A 17818-nucleotide genomic window follows, 5' to 3' on the forward strand; every position below is an offset into this window, starting at 1 on the left:
GAAGCCCTTAAGTAAGGGCTCAGCTTTGCAGTGAGTCTGCAAGGCCCCAGGGCAAGGGCTTGCCAGGCTGCCTCCCCCTGACCTGCAGCTTTGTTTTACCCCTTTTACCTCTAACAGCGACTTTCCTAAGTACCCAGGGACCCGTGGCTATAGCTTTACTTCCTTTTGGCACAGCACAACCAGAGTTATATATAGATAGAGATAGCAGTAACAAGCACTTGTCCTATATAAAATATTTACGACGCTGACACGATGATCCAGTAGAGAGGAAACACCGGCTCGGGGTGATAGCAGCAGCCTTGGGAAGTGACAACACAGGATACACAGGCACAAAGGGGGGAGAGCTGGGGCCGAGGCTTGGCGCAACAGCTCGTAAAGTATAAAACCATCAAAGGAAGGCTAAAATGATGCAGCAGAGCGCAGCTGCCTTCAGCTTGTGTCACCCCACATGGCATTCCTGGCGCGGCGGTGAGCACAGTCTGCACCTCCAGTGTGTGCTGCCATCGCTTCACGCTGCTTAATACTGCCCCGAAGTGCACTGCTGGGCCAGGGGTGAGCTCCGGGGCCCCTCCGCCTGACTTCCAATAAGTACAGGTCTGTATTAAACATTAATAAACATCCATTGAACATTCCACATGTGGAATACCTAAAGGAACCTGTGGGCTCTCCGGCACGGGCTTCACTGCGAGAAGATGCCCTTGAAGCGGATCTTGTCCTCGGCGTCCTTCTCCCGCAGGCGCGCTTCCAGGCTCTTGAGCTGCTTGGAGACCACGGGGCGCAGCGAGGGGTCGAGGGCCAGCACCTTGGCAAAGTCAGCCTGGGCCTCCGCCACGTTCCACACCGCGGCGTGGGCCTTCGCCCGCTTGAAGTAGGCCTTGATGTTGTCTGGGGGGGAAGAGAGAGAGGCCGGGTTGATGGAGCAGGGGGAAGTGGGACCGGGCTGGTTCCCACCTCGCCCATGGCTCCTTACCCTCATACTTGTTGAGAATGGAAGAGCAGTGATCCAGCACCTCGTAGTACTCCTCGCACTGCAGCTTGCACTGGCAGTAGTTTAACAGCAGGGGGGTGATCTTCTGGTCCAGCTCAATCCAGTCTGGAGATCCAGGCTGCTCCTGGAGGAGGTGACAGATGAAGGAGAGTGAAGGGAAGCTCCCAGCCCCTCCTTGTGACATCCAGGAGGGATGCGGGAGACTCGCCTTCATCTGCAGGTTCTTGAGGCAGGCGATGGCGTCGTAGTACTTGGCAGCTGCCTCCTGCACCTTGCCCTGCCGGTACAGCTCGTTGCCTTCCTTGTGGATCTGGGGTACAGCCTGCAGCTTCTCCTCATCCGTCATGGCCCACGGGTCCTGCTGGTAGGAGCCGGGTGGCTCCACCTGCCAGCACCCCAGCGTTGAGCGCAGAGCCGCAGCACCCCCCCACCGGGGGGACAGCCCCCCCTTTCCCAAAAGCGGGTGCCTCACCTTGAGCAATTCGATGTCGAAGATGAGGGGCTGGGGGTTCTTCTGGAGCTCATCGAGGTCGGCGTAGCCCAGGGAGCAGTGGTTGTGCAGCTGGGCCAGGCTGCAGCAGTGCTGCTGCCCCTCCAGAGGGTCCTTCCCTGCCGCGATGTTCCGCAGGCTCTTGGCCACCATGGGGTAGAGCACCACGTGCTGCGGGGCGAGGCCGGGGATGCACCGGGAACGCCGTGGTGGGGGACCGGGCATCGAACCCGCGGCCCAGCGGACTAAACCACGCCCCCTCCGGTTTGACCACGCCCTCCCCCCCTTCCCAAGCCACGCCCCCTGCTCACCTTGGCGTCGCAGCGGAAGCGGGCGCGCTCGCCGGGCCTCATGGTGCGCAGCGCCGCCTCCCACACCGGCAGCTTGAACTTCTTGCCGGCGATGAGCTCCATGGGCTTGCCCTGCTCCCGGCTGCAGTCCAGCGGCTCCTCCCCATCGCCGCACCGCAGCGTCCGGTAGTGGAAAGTGGCCTGAAGGAAAGGGGGCGGCGGCGGCGGCAACGCTCAGGCGCGAGTAGGCCGCGGCCGTCGCCATGGCAACACGGCGGGGCCGCGCATGCGTACATCACCCTTTCCTCCCGTCTCTGCCCCCCCCCAGCCCCAGCACCACCGCCACAGCCCCGAGGGCGGCGGCGCGGCTCTGACCTTGGTGCCGTCGCGGAAGTCGGGCGGCGGCCCCGTGCCCTCCCGCACCACCTCCTTGTCCACGCCGTCCGCCCGCAGCCGCTCGACCTCCTCCGCCATCGGCCCGGCCCTGCGCCCCGCCTCGGCCTCCTCCGCCGCCGCTCGGCTCTTTCCGGACAGACGTGGACGCGCCCCCTGCCGGCGCGGAGGAGAACGCTGCGGGGGGGGGGGGGGGCAGTGGGCGTGGTCAGCCCATGGAGGGGGGGCGTGTCCAGTCGCTGAGTGGGCGGGGCCAGCCGCGGTGTTGGCGCGCCCGCTTGCCGCGCTAACGGGGCCGTTCCGCCTCAAGCCGCCGTTCGGAACGGCCCTGCACGGGCTCCGTGCGCGGGGCGCTCCCGGTGTTGAGCCCCCCCCCCCCCCCCTCCCCTCCGTGGGGTCAAGGGCAGCCGCGGCGTGTCCGTGCTGCGCCGCTGGGGACCCCCGGTGGTTAACGGGGACGTCCGAAGGCAGCAGGCTCCCGGCACGTGGTGGCCGCAGCCGCCGCTGCACGCCCGTGTTTCCCGTCCGTCACCGCTGTACAGCACGTTGGTGCCTTTGCCCGGCCCTGCGCCGCAGCAGCTCTTCAATGGGAAGCTGCCTCCGCACCCTCTCCGTGTCCCCCTGCGGCTCATGGAGTCGGCCAGGTCAACCCCGGCCTCAACCGAGCCCTTGAGGGAGCTCCTGCTCCTTGCACCTCCTGCACCCGTTGGGTGTTGCTGCTGCTGCTCCCGGCTTGGCCAGGTGGGTCCCCACCGGCTGCCGGCGGGCTCCGTGCCCCCTCTGTGCGGCATCACCGCAGGCAGGTGCCGCTGCGGCGTTACCGGGAGCCCCGCAGGTGGCTGGGGAGCTGCGTGTGGTCGATGCCGACACCGGGTCCCTGCTTGGGGGGGGAAACCGCCTCCTTCCTGCCTGCCACAGCTGCCGGCACTGCCATGGGCCACCTGCAGGCACCGCGGGGAGCCGGGGGGAGGCTGCTCCCACCTCAGGGCCCCCCGACTCAGGGCCTGCAGGCACCCTATGGAGGGGAGCACCCCAAGGATGGGTGCTGCTGTGCTGGGGTCTTTGGGCTTTGCTCCGTGCTGGTGCTAAGGGCGGCCCTGGGGGGCTTTGGGGTGAAGCCTGTTGCCATTGGGCTCTTGGCAGGCGCTGCAGCAGGGTCAGTGCCATGGGGGGACATGGGATGGGTCCATGCACCCTGTTGCAGCGCTGGGTGCTATGGGGAGGGGGGGGTATTGGTTCACGCTGGAGACATCCGGGCTCCGAACCCCGTGGCGAGGTGTGTGACGCCAGAAGCGGAGCCGAGCCTCATATTTGGGCACGGAGCAGGTTATTGGAGGCCGGGGCCCCGCCACATGGGAGATAACCCAACTGATAACGGGCTCAAAGGGTGCTGCCGCTTCCACTGGCTCCGGCGCTGCCTATAAATCACCCAGCCCACCCCACGAGGGGGTGTCCTGGCATGCGAGATGGTGCCTGGGAGGGTGCTGGGGGTGCTCCTGTGGGTGCAGCTCAGCCTGGGGCAGCCTCGGAGCACCCCAGAGCCCCAGGCTGAGCTGAGCAGCAGGCAGGGCCCCGATGAGCTGCGGCTGGTGGGTGGTGGTGGGCGCTGCGCCGGGAGGGTGGAGGTGAAGCATGAAGATGAATGGGGCTCCGTCTGCAGCTACGACTTCGACTGGGACGCCCGCTGGGCCACCGTGGTGTGCCGGCAGCTCGGCTGCGGCACGGCGGCCACGTCGTCCCCGTACGCTCCGTTCGGGCAGGGCACCGGCCGCATCTGGCTCCACGTCTTCTTCTGCCGCGGCGACGAGGCGATGCTGCAGGACTGTCCCCATTTCGGATGGGGCCAGCACTTCTGCAGCCACGAGCGCGACGTGGGGGTGACGTGCACAGGTGAGCTGGGGGACGCCGGTGGTGCCGGGACACCTGCAGCGGCGCCGGCTGTGGCTGAGGCTGGGTCGGTGCCGCGGTGCAGACGCGGTGGAGCTGAGGCTGGCGGGCGGCGGCGGTCCCTGCGCCGGGAAGGTGGAGGTGAAGCTGCGGGGACGCTGGGGCGCGGTGGCGGACGACACGTGGGACATGGTGGATGCCGAGGTGGTTTGCCAGCAGCTGGGCTGCGGCTCGGCCGCCAGGGCCTACATCGAGAGCAGCCGCTTTGGCCGCGACGACAGCCCCATCAACATGGTGCTGGTGAACTGCCGCGGGCACGAGAAAGCGCTTTGGGAGTGCGAGGTGAGGGGCTGGGGGCCCTACAGCGGCATCCACGACTTCGACACCGGCGTCATCTGCCAAGGTAGGAGCCGGGAGCTGGTGCTGGCACAGGGCAGGGCCCCAGGTCTGGGTCGAAGGGAGCTTAAAGCTCCTCCAGCTCCAACCCCTGCCACGGGCAGGGACCCCTTCCACTGGAGCAGCTTGCTCCAAGCCCCTGTGTCCAACCTGGCCTTGAACACTGCCAGGGATGGGGCAGCCACAGCTTCTCTGGGCACCCTGTGCCAGCGCCTCAGCACCCTCCCAGGGAAGAGCTTCTGCCTTATCTCCAACCTGAACTTCCCCTGTTTCGGTTTGAACCCATCACCCCTTGTCCTGTCGCTCCAGTCCCTGATGAAGAGTCCCTCTCCAGCATCCCTGTAGCCCCCTTCAGCCACTGGAAGCTGCTCTGAGCTCTCCACACAGCCCCAGTGTTCTCAGCCTGGCTCCATACGGGAGCTTCCCCAGCCCCTGAGCATCCTCGTGGCCTCCTCTGGCCTTGCTCCAACAGCTCCATGGCCTTCTTACGCTGAGGACCCCAGCTCTGCACCCAGCACTGCAAGCGGGGTGTCCCCAGAGCCCAGCAGAGGGGCAGGATCCCCTCCCTGAGCTGCTGCTCACGCTCTGGGGGTACAGCCCAGCACATGGGGGGGGTTCTGGGCTCAAGCGCTCACTGAACCGGGTCCTGGGGAGCTGCTCCTCACCCAGCACCCCAAGTCCTTCCCCTGAGGGCTTCTCCGACCCCTGAGCACCGACCCGGGGCCTCTCCCCGCAGGGTTCTCCCAGCTGGTTGGTGGCGATGACCCCTGCGCGGGGCGGCTGGAGGTGCGGCAGGGCCAAGCCTGGCTCGGGCTCTGTGAGGATGCCGTGGACCTGAACGCTGCCCAGGTCGTCTGCCGGGAGCTGGGCTGCGGCTCGGTGCTGGCTGTGCCGGGGCCCGGGCTCTTCCCGGGGGGATCGGAGCCGCAACGGGGCGTGGGATTCGAGTGCAGCGGCACCGAGCTCGTCCTCAGCGCCTGCCGGCGGCGGGCACCGAGTGCCCAGGCCTGCACCGGCCACGCCAGCATCATCTGCTCCTGTAAGCGCCGGGGACACCGGGGGGTGTTGGGGGTCCCGTCCCCCCCCCGCACCGTTGTCACCACCACCCCCCCAACCCCCTTTGTGCCCCAGCCTACACCGGGTTCCGGCTGGCGAACCACAGCTCGCGCTGCGCCGGGCGGGTGGAGGTGATGGCGGGGGGGACGTGGGGGTCCCTCTGCGCCAGCGCCTGGGACCTGCCCGATGCCCGTGTCCTCTGCCACCACCTGGGCTGCGGCCCTGCCGCCGCCGTGCTCCCGGGAGGCTCCTTCGGCAGCGGGAACGGGACCCTGCGCCTCGACGCCTTCGGCTGCAGCGGCAGCGAGCAGCACCCCAGCCAGTGCCCCGTGGCGGTGCTGGGGGAGCCAAGCTGCCCCCCCGGCCACGCTGCTGCGGTCGAGTGCTCCGGTGCGTATGGAACACCGGGGGGGAAGAGCCTCACGGGGCTCTGGGGACACCCCAAGCACTGGGAATGGAGGATGCGGGGTCCTTTGGGGTGAAGGGGGGGGGATGAGCTGCGGCCCAGCATCGCCCCAGGACCCTGTGCTGCAGCCCCATGGCACCGCCGGTGCTTTAGCATAGAATCCCGGATTGGGTTGGGTTGGAAGGGACCTTAAAGCCCATCCGGTTCCAACCCCTGCCCCGGGCAGGGACCCCTTCCACCGGAGCAGCTTGCTCCAAGCCCCTGTGTCCAACCTGCCCTTGAGCACTGCCAGGGATGGGGCAGCCACAGCTTCTCGGTTCGATCCTGCAGGCGCTGCCGAGCCCGTACGGCTGCTGGAGGGGCAGAGCCGGTGCGAGGGCCGGCTGGAAGTCACCACGAGCACGGGCACCTGGGCCGCTGTGTCCGCGGGGCTCCGGGACACCCAGGCGGCCACCGTGGCGTGCCGGGAGCTGGGCTGCGGCGAGCTGGAGCGGGTCTCCCCCGTGCCGAGCCCCAGCGCCGTGGGGCTGCAGGAGGTGCAGTGCTCGGGCAGCGAGGACGCCCTGGCGCAGTGCAACGTCTCGGCCGCGGCCGTTGCTGCAAGCGGCGCTCCCGAGGCTCTGGCTGTTGTGTGCTCCGGTGAGTGCCCCGCCGCGGCCCGGGGGGTGCCGGCCCCGCAGCAGCAGCCCCGTTGCATCCCGTCCGTGTCCCGCAGGCAGCCGGCGGCTGAGGCTGGCGGGGGGCCCTGGGCGCTGTGCGGGGCGTGTGGAGCTCTACGTTAAGGGCGCTTGGATCCCCTTGTGCCAGGACGGCTGGGACATCCCCGACGCCGCCGTCGTGTGCCGGCAGCTGGGCTGCGGGGCAGCGCTGGAAGCGCCCGGCTCCGCTCGCTTCGGCCCCGGCGCGGCACCGCCGTGGCCGGGTGCCGGTGGCTGCGCCGGCACCGAGGAGTCCCTTTGGGATTGCCCGGCCCCAGCGCAGCGCGGCTGCCGGCTGGGCGGCGGGGCCGGCGCCGTGTGCTCAGGTCAGTGCCGGGCACGGCGGGGGCGCGCAGCCGGAGCCGGGCGGTGACCCCCGCGTTGTCCCCCCGCAGGGCAGCTCTCCCTGCGGCTGGCGGGCGGCAGCGGCCGCTGCAGCGGCCACTTGGAGCTCCTCTACAACGGGACGTGGGGCCGCGTGTGCGCCGACGGCACCAGCGCGGCCACGGCCGCCGCCGCCTGCAGGCAGCTGGGCTGCGGGCACGAGGGCAGCCTCGGGGCCGTGGCTGCCCCGCTGCCGGCCCCCGCCTGGCTCGCCTGGGTGCGCTGCGAGGACGGGGCCCGCTCGCTGTGGCGCTGCCCCTCGGCTCCCTGGCGCCTGCAGCCGTGCGGGCCCGGCGGGGACGCGCATGTGATGTGCGCCGAGGAGATGCTCACCCCGGCCCCGGGGAGCCCCACGGTCACAGGTAGCTCTGATGCTGAGCCCTGCGCCGGGCCGGCCGCGCTCCACGGCCTCGCTTCACCTCGCTCCCCTGGCCCCGCAGGTGTCCCCAGTGCCAGCACCCCGCGGGCGGCCACGGTGCCGGTGCCGACGGTCCTGTGCGTGGTGCTGGGGGTGCTGCTGTGCCTGGCGCTCGCTGTCCTGGCTGTGCAGATGTACCGTGCCCGGGCTGGGCGACGAGGTGGGAGCCGGGGCAGAGCTGGTTTGGGGGGGTCCCGGGGCTCCCCGCCATGGGGTGGCTCAGAGGGTGGGCACTGGGTGACGCCGGTGCTCCTGGTGAGCGCTGCTGCTGTTCCAGAGCTTGGCAAAGCCGTGGATGCTGTGTATGAGGAGCTGGACTACACCGGGATGCAGGAGTACCAGAAGGTGCCCAGTCGCCCAGGTCGGTGCACGTGTACCCATGCTGGGGTAGCTCTGCCCCACGGCCCCACCACAGCGCCGGGTCCTGGCGGTGTGGCACCGGCTCATCCCGTGGCGCGTCGGTGTCCCCCGTCCCACTGTGCCCTCTCCCCACCAGGCTCCCCAACAGAGGGCTCAGAGACGAAGCTGCCCTATTACACCGCGGAGGATGTGGAGGAGAGTGACCCCAGCGCAGCCCCAGGTAGGGACATGGGGACAGGATCCCAGCGGGGACCCCCCCTAGGACTGGGGAACGAAGGGGGCACAGGGTCCCCTGGCCTGAATGAGCCCAGCTCAGCAGTGGCTCTGGATGAGCAGCCCCAGGGCCTCCCGGACGCCCCTGGTGGTGTGGATGGAAGGGGGGTGACACAGCCAGAGCCCTGCCGCGGCCTCCGGGTCACCCCCATCCCCTCCCCGTCGCTGCCCCAGGCCCCCCCGATGGCTACGATGACGCCGAGGCTGTGCCAGAGGAGTCCCTTGGCACTGGGGACACCCCCGAGGGGGTGGCACACGCAGGTGAGTGTCCCTGTCCCCTGGAGAGCCACCTCGGGGGGCTCTTGGCTGCGGTGGCTGCGGGGGGGGGAGAGAGCAGCAGCAAATCCGTGGGGCTGCAGCAAGACCCAGATGGGGTTTAACGGCCCCCACTAAGGCACCAGCCTCTGCGGTCCCCAAGGTGGGAGCCGTCCCCCCCCAGGAGGCACATGGGACCCCCCGGAGCAGCCCCCAGAGGACACAAGCTACGATGATGCTGACGTTGGCACCTTGGGGACGTTGCTGTGAGGATGCTGCGGCCGCACCACACGAGGCCACGGGGACACAAGTGCGGGCGCTGGGGCTCTGTCCCCAAGGACGGGTGGCCCTGGCCACGGTGGTCACCTCTGGTGTCCCTCTGCCAGCAGCGCTGCGGGGATTTGGGGTTGGTTTCACTGAATTCCCATGGTTTTCCTTACTAAAACTCCAAAGCTGGCTGGAGACTCACTTCCAGGCTGGCACCTTGCTCCTGGGGACATCAACCCTCCCTTGGGGATGTGGGGCAGGTGCTGGACCCACAGATGGGTCCCTGCGTGGGACTGGGACAGGGAGAAGAGCAGAGGAAGACAAGGGAAATAAGGGCCCCAGTGCCTTTATTTGGCATCCACCAACCCCAACACGTGTGTTCCCAGCAATAGGTGGGGGTCTATATAGATCTATATAGATCTGTTCCCCACACATGGGGAAACGGGAGAGGGAAGGATGCAGGATGCAGGATGCAGGCAGCACCTCCTCCCCTGCGCCCCCACGCATGGGGCAGGCTCAGACCCAGAGCGGGTTCCCCCAGGTCACCAAGGCCTGGGCTGGGAACGGCTGGGGCTGCTCCAGGGGCTCTCCTAGAGGAGGGCTCCTCTGCGGAGCGAGGGGGGCACCCTCCTGCCCGGCAGGGCCCCGCGGTGGAAGGGGAGCCGGGCCATGGCCCCCGTCTGCGGCACCTCCTGCTCCAGGAGGTACCCGACCTTCAGGCTGGGCTTTAGCTCCTGCAGGGCAGCCAGGGCCTGCAGCGCGTCCTGGGGCAGCTCGGCCGTGCTCAGCCTGTAACAGAGGAGGAGAGAGCTGTGGGGTCACCCTCGGCTTGGGGGGGGGGTCAGGGAGACCTGAGAGCAGCTCCAGTGCCTGAAGGGGCTGCAGGGAACCTGGAGAGGGGCTTGGGACAAGGGCCTGTAGGGACAGGCCAAGGGGAATGGCTTGAACCTGCCCGAGGGGAGACTGAGATGAGCTCTGAGGCAGAAGCTCTTCCCTGGGAGGGTGCTGAGGCGCTGGCACAGGGTGCCCAGAGAAGCTGTGGCTGCCCCATCCCTGGCAGTGCTCAAGGGCAGGTTGGACACAGGGGCTTGGAGCAAGCTGCTCCAGTGGAAGGGGTCGGGATTGGAGCTGGAGGAGCTTTCAGGTCCCTCCCAACCCAACCCCTTCCCTGTCCCGCAGCACTGACCCTGTCCCGCCGCGCTGGCACAGGGGTGGAAGGGGACCCGCAGCCCCTTACCCCAGGGCCCGCAGCGGGCAGGAGGGGCTCCGGAGCTGGCGGCAGAGCTGCAGGACCCCGTCCGCCCCCAGCTCGTTGTCGCTCAGGTCCAGGCAGGTGAGGGGAGGCGTCCCCGCAGCCAGCGCTCGGCAGCAGGCGCCCGTCAGCCGGCAGCTCCCCAGCCTGCGGGGTGCGGGAGCGGGGATGTGCGGCGGGACCGGCCGAGCCCCCCCCGCCGGGGTCCGGGCCGCCTCTTACCGCAGCGTCCGCAGGCGGCAGGAACGGGGCCGCAGCCCCTCGCACAGCAGCTCCGCGCCCGCGTCCCGCAGCCCCTCGCTGAAGGACAAATCCAGCTCCTCCAGGCAGGGGCTGGTGCTCAGCACAGCCGCCAGGTCCTTGCAGCAGGCGCTGGTGAGGCGGGAATACCGCAGGCTGCAGGGAGAGAGCCCCAGTGCCACCCCACCGTGGTCCCCGACCCGGTGCCACTGCCCTGAGCGAGCGGGGACACGGGGATGATGCCACCCCAAGGGACTCCTTTGGGTACCATTCCAGTGCTCCCACCCGCCCCCGGGGGTTTGGTTGCTTGGGAAATGCCCAGGGATGCTGTGGGGTGCCAGGAGGGTGCTCAGGGGTGCTGGGGTGATGCCCAGGGGTGGCTTAGGGATGCCTGGGAATGCTGGGGATGCTCAGGGATGCTGGGGGAATGCTATGGGATGCCTGTGGGTGCCAAAGGGATGCTCAGGGATGCCAGGGGGATGCTCAGGATGCCCGGGGATGCCAGAGGGTACCAGGGGGATGCTCAGGGATGCTGGGGCTCCTAAGGGGATGCTCAAGGATGCACAGGGATGCTGGGGGAATGCCCAGGGATGCCCGGGGGTGCTGGGGGGATGCTATGGGATGCCCGTGGGTACCAGGGGAATATTCAGGGATGCCTGTAGGTGCCATGGGGATGTCCAGGGATGCTCGGGGGTGCCAGGGGGATGCCCAAGGAAGCCTGTGGGTGCCAGGGGGATACCCAGGGATGCCTGTGGGTGCCAGGGGGATGCTCAGGGGTGCCCGTGGGTGCCATGGGGATGCTCAGGGATGCCCAGGGGTACCAGGGGGATGCTCAGGGATGCCTGTGGGTGCCATGGCGATGCCCAGGGGATGCTCAGGGATGCCCGGGGTTGCCATGGGGATGCCCAGTGATGCCCAGGAGTACCATGGGGATGCTCAGGGATATCTGTGGGTGCCATGGGGATGCTTAGGGATGCCCAGGGGCACCAGGGGGATGCTCAGGGATGCCTGTGGGTGCCATGGCGATGCCCAGGGGATGCTCAGGGATGCCCGGGGTTGCCATGGGGATGCCCAGTGATGCCCAGGGGCACCAGGGGGATGCTCAGGGATATCTGTGGGTGCCATGGGGATGCTCAGGGGTGCCCGTGGGTGCCATGGGGATGCCCAGGGATGCCTGTGGGTGCCATGGGGATGCCCAGGGATGCCTGTGGGTGCCATGGGGATGCCCAGGGGTACCAGGGGGATGCTCAGGGACACGCAGCGTGCCGGGGCTCTCACCGCAGTGCACGCAGGCAGCAGCCGGGCTGCCGCAGCCCCTGGCAGAGCAGGCGCACGCCGCGGTCCCCCAGCGCGGTGTCCCCCAGCTCCAGGCGCTCCAGGCTGCGGTGCTGGGCCAGCAGCGCCGCCAGCGCCGCGCAGCAGCTCTCGGGCAGCCGGCACCACTGCAGCCTGCAGGACAGCCCAGGCAGAACCCCCCCACCGCCACCGGCCAATGGGCATGGGGAGGAACCACGCCGACCCGCCCCACCAGCCAATCAGCATCGAGGGACCATGCCCACCCACCACATGGCCAATCAGCCTCAAGGGAACACACCAACCCACCACCTGGCCAATCAGCATGGAGGGAACACACTCACCCTAAGCACAGCCAATCAGCATGGAGAAGCCTCCCCTTCTCACCCCCCCCCCCCCCCCCCCAGCCAATCAGCCTCGAGGGACCATAGCCACTCACCACATTGGCCAATCAGGATGGAGAGCACACATTCACCCTTAGCACAGCCAATCATCATGAGGGACCTCACCCACCCATTGCCGGGCCAATCACCATGGAGGGATCCCACCCTCTCACTCCTCAGCCAATCAGCTTGGAGGGTCCACCCTCACCCACGGGCAATCAATGTGGAGCAATCACACCTGCTCACTCCCCAGCCAATCAGCATGGAGGGACCCCACCCTCTCACCCCGCAGCCAATCAGCATGGAGGGACCACCCCTCCCATGGCCAATGAAAGCCTGGCCTCACCCCCCAGCTCCCTCTTATCCACCCTAGAGCAGCACCCATCCTCTCCCCTCCAGCACCCACCCACCCCAGCTCAGTCTCTTACCGTAGCACCCGCAGGTCGCTACCAGGGTGCCGCAGCGCCCGGCAGAGCACATCCATGGGGGAACGCAGCTCCTGGTGCTGCGGCTCAGCCATGGGGCCGGGATGTGCTCCGGCATCCGCGGGCCCATTGCTGCAGGGCACAGAGCCGTGGGTGGCTTTCACCGGGAGCGCCTGGGTTTGGCACCGGCGCAGCAGAGCTTGGCACCAGCTCCCGGGAGGCCTCGGCAGGGCCCCCCATGGCTTTGGGAGCACAAAGGGTCACGAGCAGAGCTTGGGGTGCACTTAAAGGTTCCTCATGGGGGCTCTGCTCTTTGCATGCAAGCAGGGGGAAGCGAAGCCAGGGGAGCCCCTGGGCACAGAGGGGTCTGTTAAGGCCAAGGACGTTGAGCCACGATGCTCCATCTCCATCCTTCCCACTGCACTCATGCCAATGGAAGACCCAGCCTGATCCTTGTTCTCGCCAAGAGTAAGTAAAATCCTCTGCTCAGGAACTTAAACCCCATGGAAAGAGAGGTGGGGGATGCCCCATCCCTGGAGACCTTCCAGGCCGGGTGGGATGTGGTTCTGGACAACCTGATCCAGATGAAGATGTCCCTGCTCGTTGCAGGGGGTTGGACTGGATGAGCTTTGAAGGTCCCTTCCAACCCAAACTGATCTATGTCCCCTTATGGTTGAAGGTCCCTTCCAACCTTAACTAATCTATGGTCCCTTATGGTTGAAGGTCCCTTCCAACCCTAACTAATCTATGGTCCCTTATGGTTAAAGGTCCCTTCCAACCTTAACTAATCTATGGTCCCCTATGGTTGAAGGTCCCTTCCAACCCAAACTAATCTATGGTCCCTTATGGTTAAAGGTCCCTTCCAACCTTAACTAATCTATGGTCCCCTATGGTTGAAGGTCCCTTCCAACCCTAACTAATCTATGGTCCCCTATGGTTGAAGGTCCCTTCCAACCCAAACTAATCTATGGTCCCCTATGGTTGAAGGTCCCTTCCAACCCTAACTCATCCATGAAAGGATGAATTTTGGTGGGAGGAGCTGAACCCCAGGAAAGGACGAGGTGTTTGAGTGCAAGGAGCTCAAGTGCCTTGGGGTGGGAAAGGAGGAATCTCTGGGATTTGGGGTCTCCAGAGCAGTACTTACCAGGGCACCGATGCTGCCGCCTCGGACTTGGGGTCCTGTTGGTGGAAGGAGCATCCCCGGAGGGTGACAGAGCCCAGCCCAGGCCACTGCCTGATGCAGAAGGAAAGAGCCATTTGGTCGTACAGGGTCAGCTTCGTGTCCTGCAGCTCCATGGCACTGAAGGCACCCAAGGCCCTTCGTGCGACGCTCTCGTCGTTCATCTCAAACAAGAAGTGGAACGTGTCCAACCGGGACAGCTTCATCCCGGGGCCAGGCTGGGAGGTGCCCCTGTGCCTCCCCTGCAGCCAGCTCAGCAGCTCCTCCTTGGCTCGCGGTGAGCTTCTGCACCCGAGGGTGTTGTCCATGTGCTCTCTGCATTCTCGGCTCGCCAAACCAAACAGGAACCTCACCGTTACGTTCAGGTCCTCCCTGGACTCGCTGTAGCTCTCTAGCAACACCTTGATGTCTGCGGTATCCCTCGAGTCACCAAGCACCTCCACGTTGCCCTCCAGAACATAGAACATCGCTGCAAAGAACTCCTGGAGGTGCAGGTGGGTGAAGCCGTAGCTGTTGCCATGCTCCACTCCTTCCCCTGGGATCTTCTCATTGAGGAAGAGGGGGAGAAGGTCTGGCTGGTCCAAGCCTCGGTCCTTGATTGCCTTCTCCTCAAAGAGCACTTTGTGCTTCCAGATGCCATCAGCAGCCAAGGAGCAGAGCTGGAGGAGGAAGGGGTGGAGGTCCTGCGGGCTGCCCCTGCCTCTGTGCTTCGCTAACCAGGAGAGGTAAAGCACACCCATCCACGCGGTGGCTTTGGAGCACTCCGTGAGGTCCTTCCCCTTGCGAAGCTCCTGCTGCAGGATGCTGCAGACGGTCCAGCTCATGACGGGGATGCTACACAAGCTGTAAAGGATCTCGTTGGCCCTGGCAAACCCAAAGGCCATGTCCGCTTCGTGGTCGTTCCCAAAGTACCTGTGGAAGTATTCCTCCCTTGCGGCTCCGGAAAATCCCACTATTTCCACGTAATCCTCCCCCTCCAGGCACTGCCCCAGGCTCTGAAGAGCCATCGGCCTCGTGGTGATGAGCAAGGAGGACTCGGGGAGAAGAGTCTTCTTCAGCAAGCCCATCAGGGTGGCTTCCAGCGGCTTCACTGCGCTGGGGTCAGAGCTCAGCTCCAGTTCAGGCTGAACCAAGGCAAATCCCAGGGCCTCGAAGCCATCAAGAATGAACAGGATCCTCTTGTGGTCCTCCAGGATCTTCCCAACCGGCACCCTGCGGTGAGGGCAGCACTTGGACACCAGCTCCGCCACGCTGGCCTCCTTGGGAAGGGCCGTGTCTTTGCAGTCGATGCAGAAGACGTAGTCAAACTGCGTGTAGATGATGCCTTCCCCCCATTCCACCATCACCTTCCTCACTGCCATCGTCTTGCCCATCCCTGGGGCTCCCACCAGCACCACGACCTGCGGGCTTTGCCCGTCTGCACCGGGGTTAAACAGCGTGGAGATGGTGGCTGGCCCACTGCTGGTGTCAGCGCATCCATGGCTCGTGGCCGCGGCTTCACGCTTGCTCCGAGGCTTCCTGGTGATGGCCAGGGGGGTGAAGTGGCTCCGGACGGACCGGCTCTCCCCAGGACGTGAGTTCACCTCTTTGTACCGGAGGAACCCCTGGACAACGTGCTCCTTGTACTTCTGCTTGTGCTCTGTGCCAGTGAGGAGCAGAATCAGGCCCAAGCACAACCAGGTGCCCAAGGAGCTCCTCACCAGCAGCACCAATGGGATGGGTATTTCAGTGCTCAGGGCTTTAAGCCTGGCAGAGGCAATAAGGATGTTGGCAGCCAGCATTTAGGGCCTTTGGTCACTTGGGGGGGGGGGGGGGTTCTTCCATCAGCCTGATCCATCAACCCTGCAATCCTCATCCACCTGGGAGCAAATTCAAGGGCCTGGGGTCCCCTCTGCTCGTGCTCCTGGGGATGCCTCCAGCTCCAAAGCGTTACCAGCATCACCCAAAGGCAAAAAGTGACCCAGGGCTCCCAGTGCCTCCGGGGGCTGCAGGAAACCTGGAGAGGGGCTTGGGACAAGGGATGTAGGGACAGGCCAAGGGGAATGGCTTGAACCTGCCCGAGGGGAGACTGAGCTGAGCTCTTAGGCAGAAGCTCTTCCCTGGGAGGGTGCTGAGGCGCTGGCACAGGGTGCCCAGAGAAGCTGTGGCTGCCCCATCCCTGGCAGTGCTCAAGGCACAGGGGCTTGGAGCAAGCTGCTCCAGTGGAAGCGGTTGGGGCTGGAGCTGGGTGAGCTTTAAGCCCCCTTCACCCCACGCCATCCCCTGGCTCCCTGACGAAAGCTGAACGCTGGTTTCTCACCTTTCACCACCTCCCCCAGCAGCTCCTCAGCGAGGTCTCCCAGGTTCATCTCCCTGAGCACCCCGATGGCCACCTCCATCGCCACGTCCTCGCTGTAGCTCTCGCCCATGCAGTGGAGCAGCGCCCAGGGGTGGGAGGCTCTTGCCAGCGAATCCTCGGGGATTTTCCAGCCTCCTTCCACCTGAACCTCCGACAGCTTCGTCTTGAACTCCTGGAAGCCTTTCAGCGGGAGCCCCTGCAGCGCTTGCAGGAGGCCGGGCACCGCCGGCTCTTCCTCTGCCATCACCGGGTGTCACCTGAGCACAGCAACGGGAGAAGGACCAAAGGACCCAAACCTCATCCTGGGGTCTGTACCCATGGGGGGAGCACTCCAGGCAGGGTCCCCCCGGCCCTGGGGACACCGAGGATGGTGGAAGGTGCTGCTCAAATCCCCCTGGGGTTTTGCTTCTCAACCCAACCCCACGTCCAGCTTGGAACTGGAGGAGCTTGAGGGTCCCTTCCGACCCGACCCATTCCATAGCCCACCCTGTGGAGGAGGCAGGGAACGGGGAACCGGGGCTGGAGCACGTGGGGGTTCTGTAGCTGAAGCTACAGCTTCCATCCGGGCGTGATGGGACCGGAGTGCTCCAGGGGGATGCGTCCAGCAAAGCTCCCTTGAGGAATGAAGGGAAAGGATGCTTGAAGGGGATCTGAGGGAGGAGGAAAAACGCACCTCTGATTGACAGCGCCTTGGCCGGTGCTTGCTGATGGTGCTGCTCTGTGGGAGCAACTGCTCCTCTTGGAAGCATAGGGCACAGCCTGCTCCTTCCCTGGGATGCTGCTGCCATCCGGCCCCACCAGCAACGGGGGGGGGGTCCCAGAGCCGGGGCTGTATCCTCCCCTCTGTAACCCAGCCTGGGGTACCGGAGAGCTCCACCAGCCCTCCACTCTCCATCTGACCATGGAGGAGCTGCTTGCCCCTGCCTGGGTCCCTGTCCCAGCTGCTGCTTGCTCCCCTGTGCTGCCTTAGGGGATGCGACCTACTTGCTGCAGGGGATGCATCCTGTGCTCAGTGCCAGGGGGTTTCTGGGTGCTGCTTCCCCACTCCCCCTTCCCTCTGCAGTGTGCAGGGGGCAGGCCATTGGTTTTACAGCTCATTTCCTTTACTTCCCTTTTGTCTACACCGGTCAAAATGCTTCTGAAACTCAGAATCTGAGCCCACTCCAGAAGCCTGAGGCTGGGAGTGCATTGTGTGGGGCTGGTTACCCCTAGGGCTGAGGCAGCCAGCCCCACACAGCCCCCAGCCTCAGCACATCCTGGCCCTGAGCCCTGGAGCTGCCAATTCCCACTTCCCCGTCCTCCTGCTGTGTGGCCAAGGGTGTTTCTGCGCTGATGTAGAAGCGGTAAAAGGGGGTTGTGAGTGCTGGGAGCAGGAATTTGGGGCTTTCTCCTGTGTTAAACCCCAGATTTCCATAAGCTTTCCAGAAATAAGCCCCTGTCTGCCGCTCGCAGCAGGTCTGGGGGATGTTAGGAAGGGGAAGCACACGATGCTCTTGGCTGAGCCTGGCACAAGTCCCTAAAGCAGTGGGGAGGGCTGGTGCTGCCGGCGTGGGACCAGCCAGGCAGCAGAAGGGACATCAGCATCAGCCACAGCCAGTCCTGCCTGTGCCAGCTCCTCCGAGCCAAGGACTGCATCAAGATCACCTTGTGCATCCCCGCTCTGAGCAGCGCCGGGAGCTGCATCGCTCCCGGCAGAGCTGGGTCCTGGCACGGGGCCCCTTTGTTTTCTGCAGCTCCCTTCAAGCAGGTTTTTAACTGACAGAGGGGTTTAAGCAGCCTGGGTGCTCCTAATGCACATTGGCACAGCTGGGATGCACCCGGGCCTGGCTCCTGCGGGCAGATACACCGATCACCCAGCTCCAAGCCCTGCTACAGGCAGGGACCCTTAGGTCCAAGCCCCTGTGTCCAACCTGCCCTTGAGCACTGCCAGGGATGGGGCAGCCACAGCTTCTCTGGGCACCCTGTGCCAGCGCCTCAGCACCCTCCCAGGGAAGAGCTTCTGCCTCAGAGCTCAGCTCAGTCTCCCCTCGGGCAGGTTCAAGCCATTCCCCTTGGCCTGGCCCTACAGGCCCTTGTCCCAAGCCCTTCTCCAGGTTCCCTGCAGCCCCTTTAGGCACTGGAAGGCTGAGTGAGTTACTCTGCAAGC

General features: G+C 65.8%; 4 protein-coding genes across 5 annotated transcripts in view; 2 read left to right on the forward strand and 2 right to left on the reverse strand.

Annotated features, from left to right (window-relative positions):
• Window positions 1-143: 143 nt before the first annotated feature.
• On the reverse strand, window positions 144-2289 carry AIP (aryl hydrocarbon receptor interacting protein). Of its 2 annotated transcripts, none has more exons than XM_061450942.1 (6): window positions 2144-2289; window positions 1790-1969; window positions 1461-1649; window positions 1197-1373; window positions 971-1112; window positions 144-885 (listed from the first exon to the last, which is right to left on the reverse strand). In XM_061450942.1, the coding sequence occupies exons 1-6, from the start codon at window positions 2240-2242 to the stop codon at window positions 680-682; spliced, it is 993 nt and encodes a 330-aa protein (XP_061306926.1). In that variant the 5' UTR covers window positions 2243-2289; the 3' UTR covers window positions 144-679. The 2 variants fall into 2 exon arrangements, with proteins under 2 accessions (XP_061306926.1, XP_061306927.1); XM_061450943.1 differs by having other exon boundaries at window positions 813-885; window positions 979-1112.
• Window positions 909-17818, forward strand: part of GATD1 (glutamine amidotransferase class 1 domain containing 1) — a 51900-nt gene continuing 34990 nt past the window's right edge. The window contains exon 1 of the mRNA XM_061450948.1: window positions 909-913. The gene's annotated coding sequence lies outside the window, so the exon portion shown is untranslated. The remainder of the gene's footprint in view (window positions 914-17818) is intronic.
• On the forward strand, window positions 3266-8186 carry LOC133268068 (deleted in malignant brain tumors 1 protein-like; the record flags this gene model as incomplete). The annotated part of the gene is made up of 9 exons (XM_061450917.1): window positions 3266-4051; window positions 4134-4451; window positions 5181-5483; window positions 5576-5890; window positions 6237-6545; window positions 6622-6930; window positions 7000-7566; window positions 7684-7767; window positions 7903-8186. Coding segments are annotated over exons 1-9 (2913 nt in total), but the record flags the coding sequence as incomplete, so codon positions are not given.
• LOC133268074 (NACHT, LRR and PYD domains-containing protein 12-like) lies at window positions 9111-15948 on the reverse strand. Its single transcript, XM_061450927.1, has 7 exons — window positions 15634-15948; window positions 13299-14973; window positions 12158-12286; window positions 11332-11502; window positions 10036-10209; window positions 9799-9960; window positions 9111-9350 (listed from the first exon to the last, which is right to left on the reverse strand). The coding sequence occupies exons 1-7, from the start codon at window positions 15914-15916 to the stop codon at window positions 9152-9154; spliced, it is 2793 nt and encodes a 930-aa protein (XP_061306911.1). The 5' UTR covers window positions 15917-15948; the 3' UTR covers window positions 9111-9151.

This window comes from Pezoporus flaviventris, unplaced genomic scaffold (assembly GCF_033815535.1).
Source record: "Pezoporus flaviventris isolate CSIRO_AGI_PZ_B2104156 unplaced genomic scaffold, CSIRO_AGI_Pfla_v1 ptg000012l, whole genome shotgun sequence".
NCBI classification, from domain to species: domain Eukaryota; kingdom Metazoa; phylum Chordata; class Aves; order Psittaciformes; family Psittacidae; genus Pezoporus; species Pezoporus flaviventris.

Bases quoted from the DNA above. Each gene is read 5' to 3' on its own strand.
- AIP (XM_061450942.1), bottom strand. From the start codon at position 2,242: ATGGCGGAGGAGGTCGAGCGGCTGCGGGCGGACGGCGTGGACAAGGAG. The intron at 1,650-1,789 runs GTGAGCAGGGGG...CTCGCCCCGCAG, and splicing joins GCTTCCGCTGCGACGCCAAG to CACGTGGTGCTCTACCCCAT. The intron at 1,374-1,460 runs GTGAGGCACCCG...GGGTGCTGGCAG, and splicing joins TCGACATCGAATTGCTCAAG to GTGGAGCCACCCGGCTCCTA.
- LOC133268074 (XM_061450927.1), bottom strand. From the start codon at position 15,916: ATGGCAGAGGAAGAGCCGGCGGTGCCCGGCCTCCTGCAAGCGCTGCAG. The intron at 14,974-15,633 runs GTGAGAAACCAG...TCACTGGCACAG, and splicing joins GCTGGGGGAGGTGGTGAAAG to AGCACAAGCAGAAGTACAAG. The intron at 9,351-9,798 runs GTAAGGGGCTGC...CCTCTGTTACAG, and splicing joins TGCCCGCTGCGGGCCCTGGG to GCTGAGCACGGCCGAGCTGC.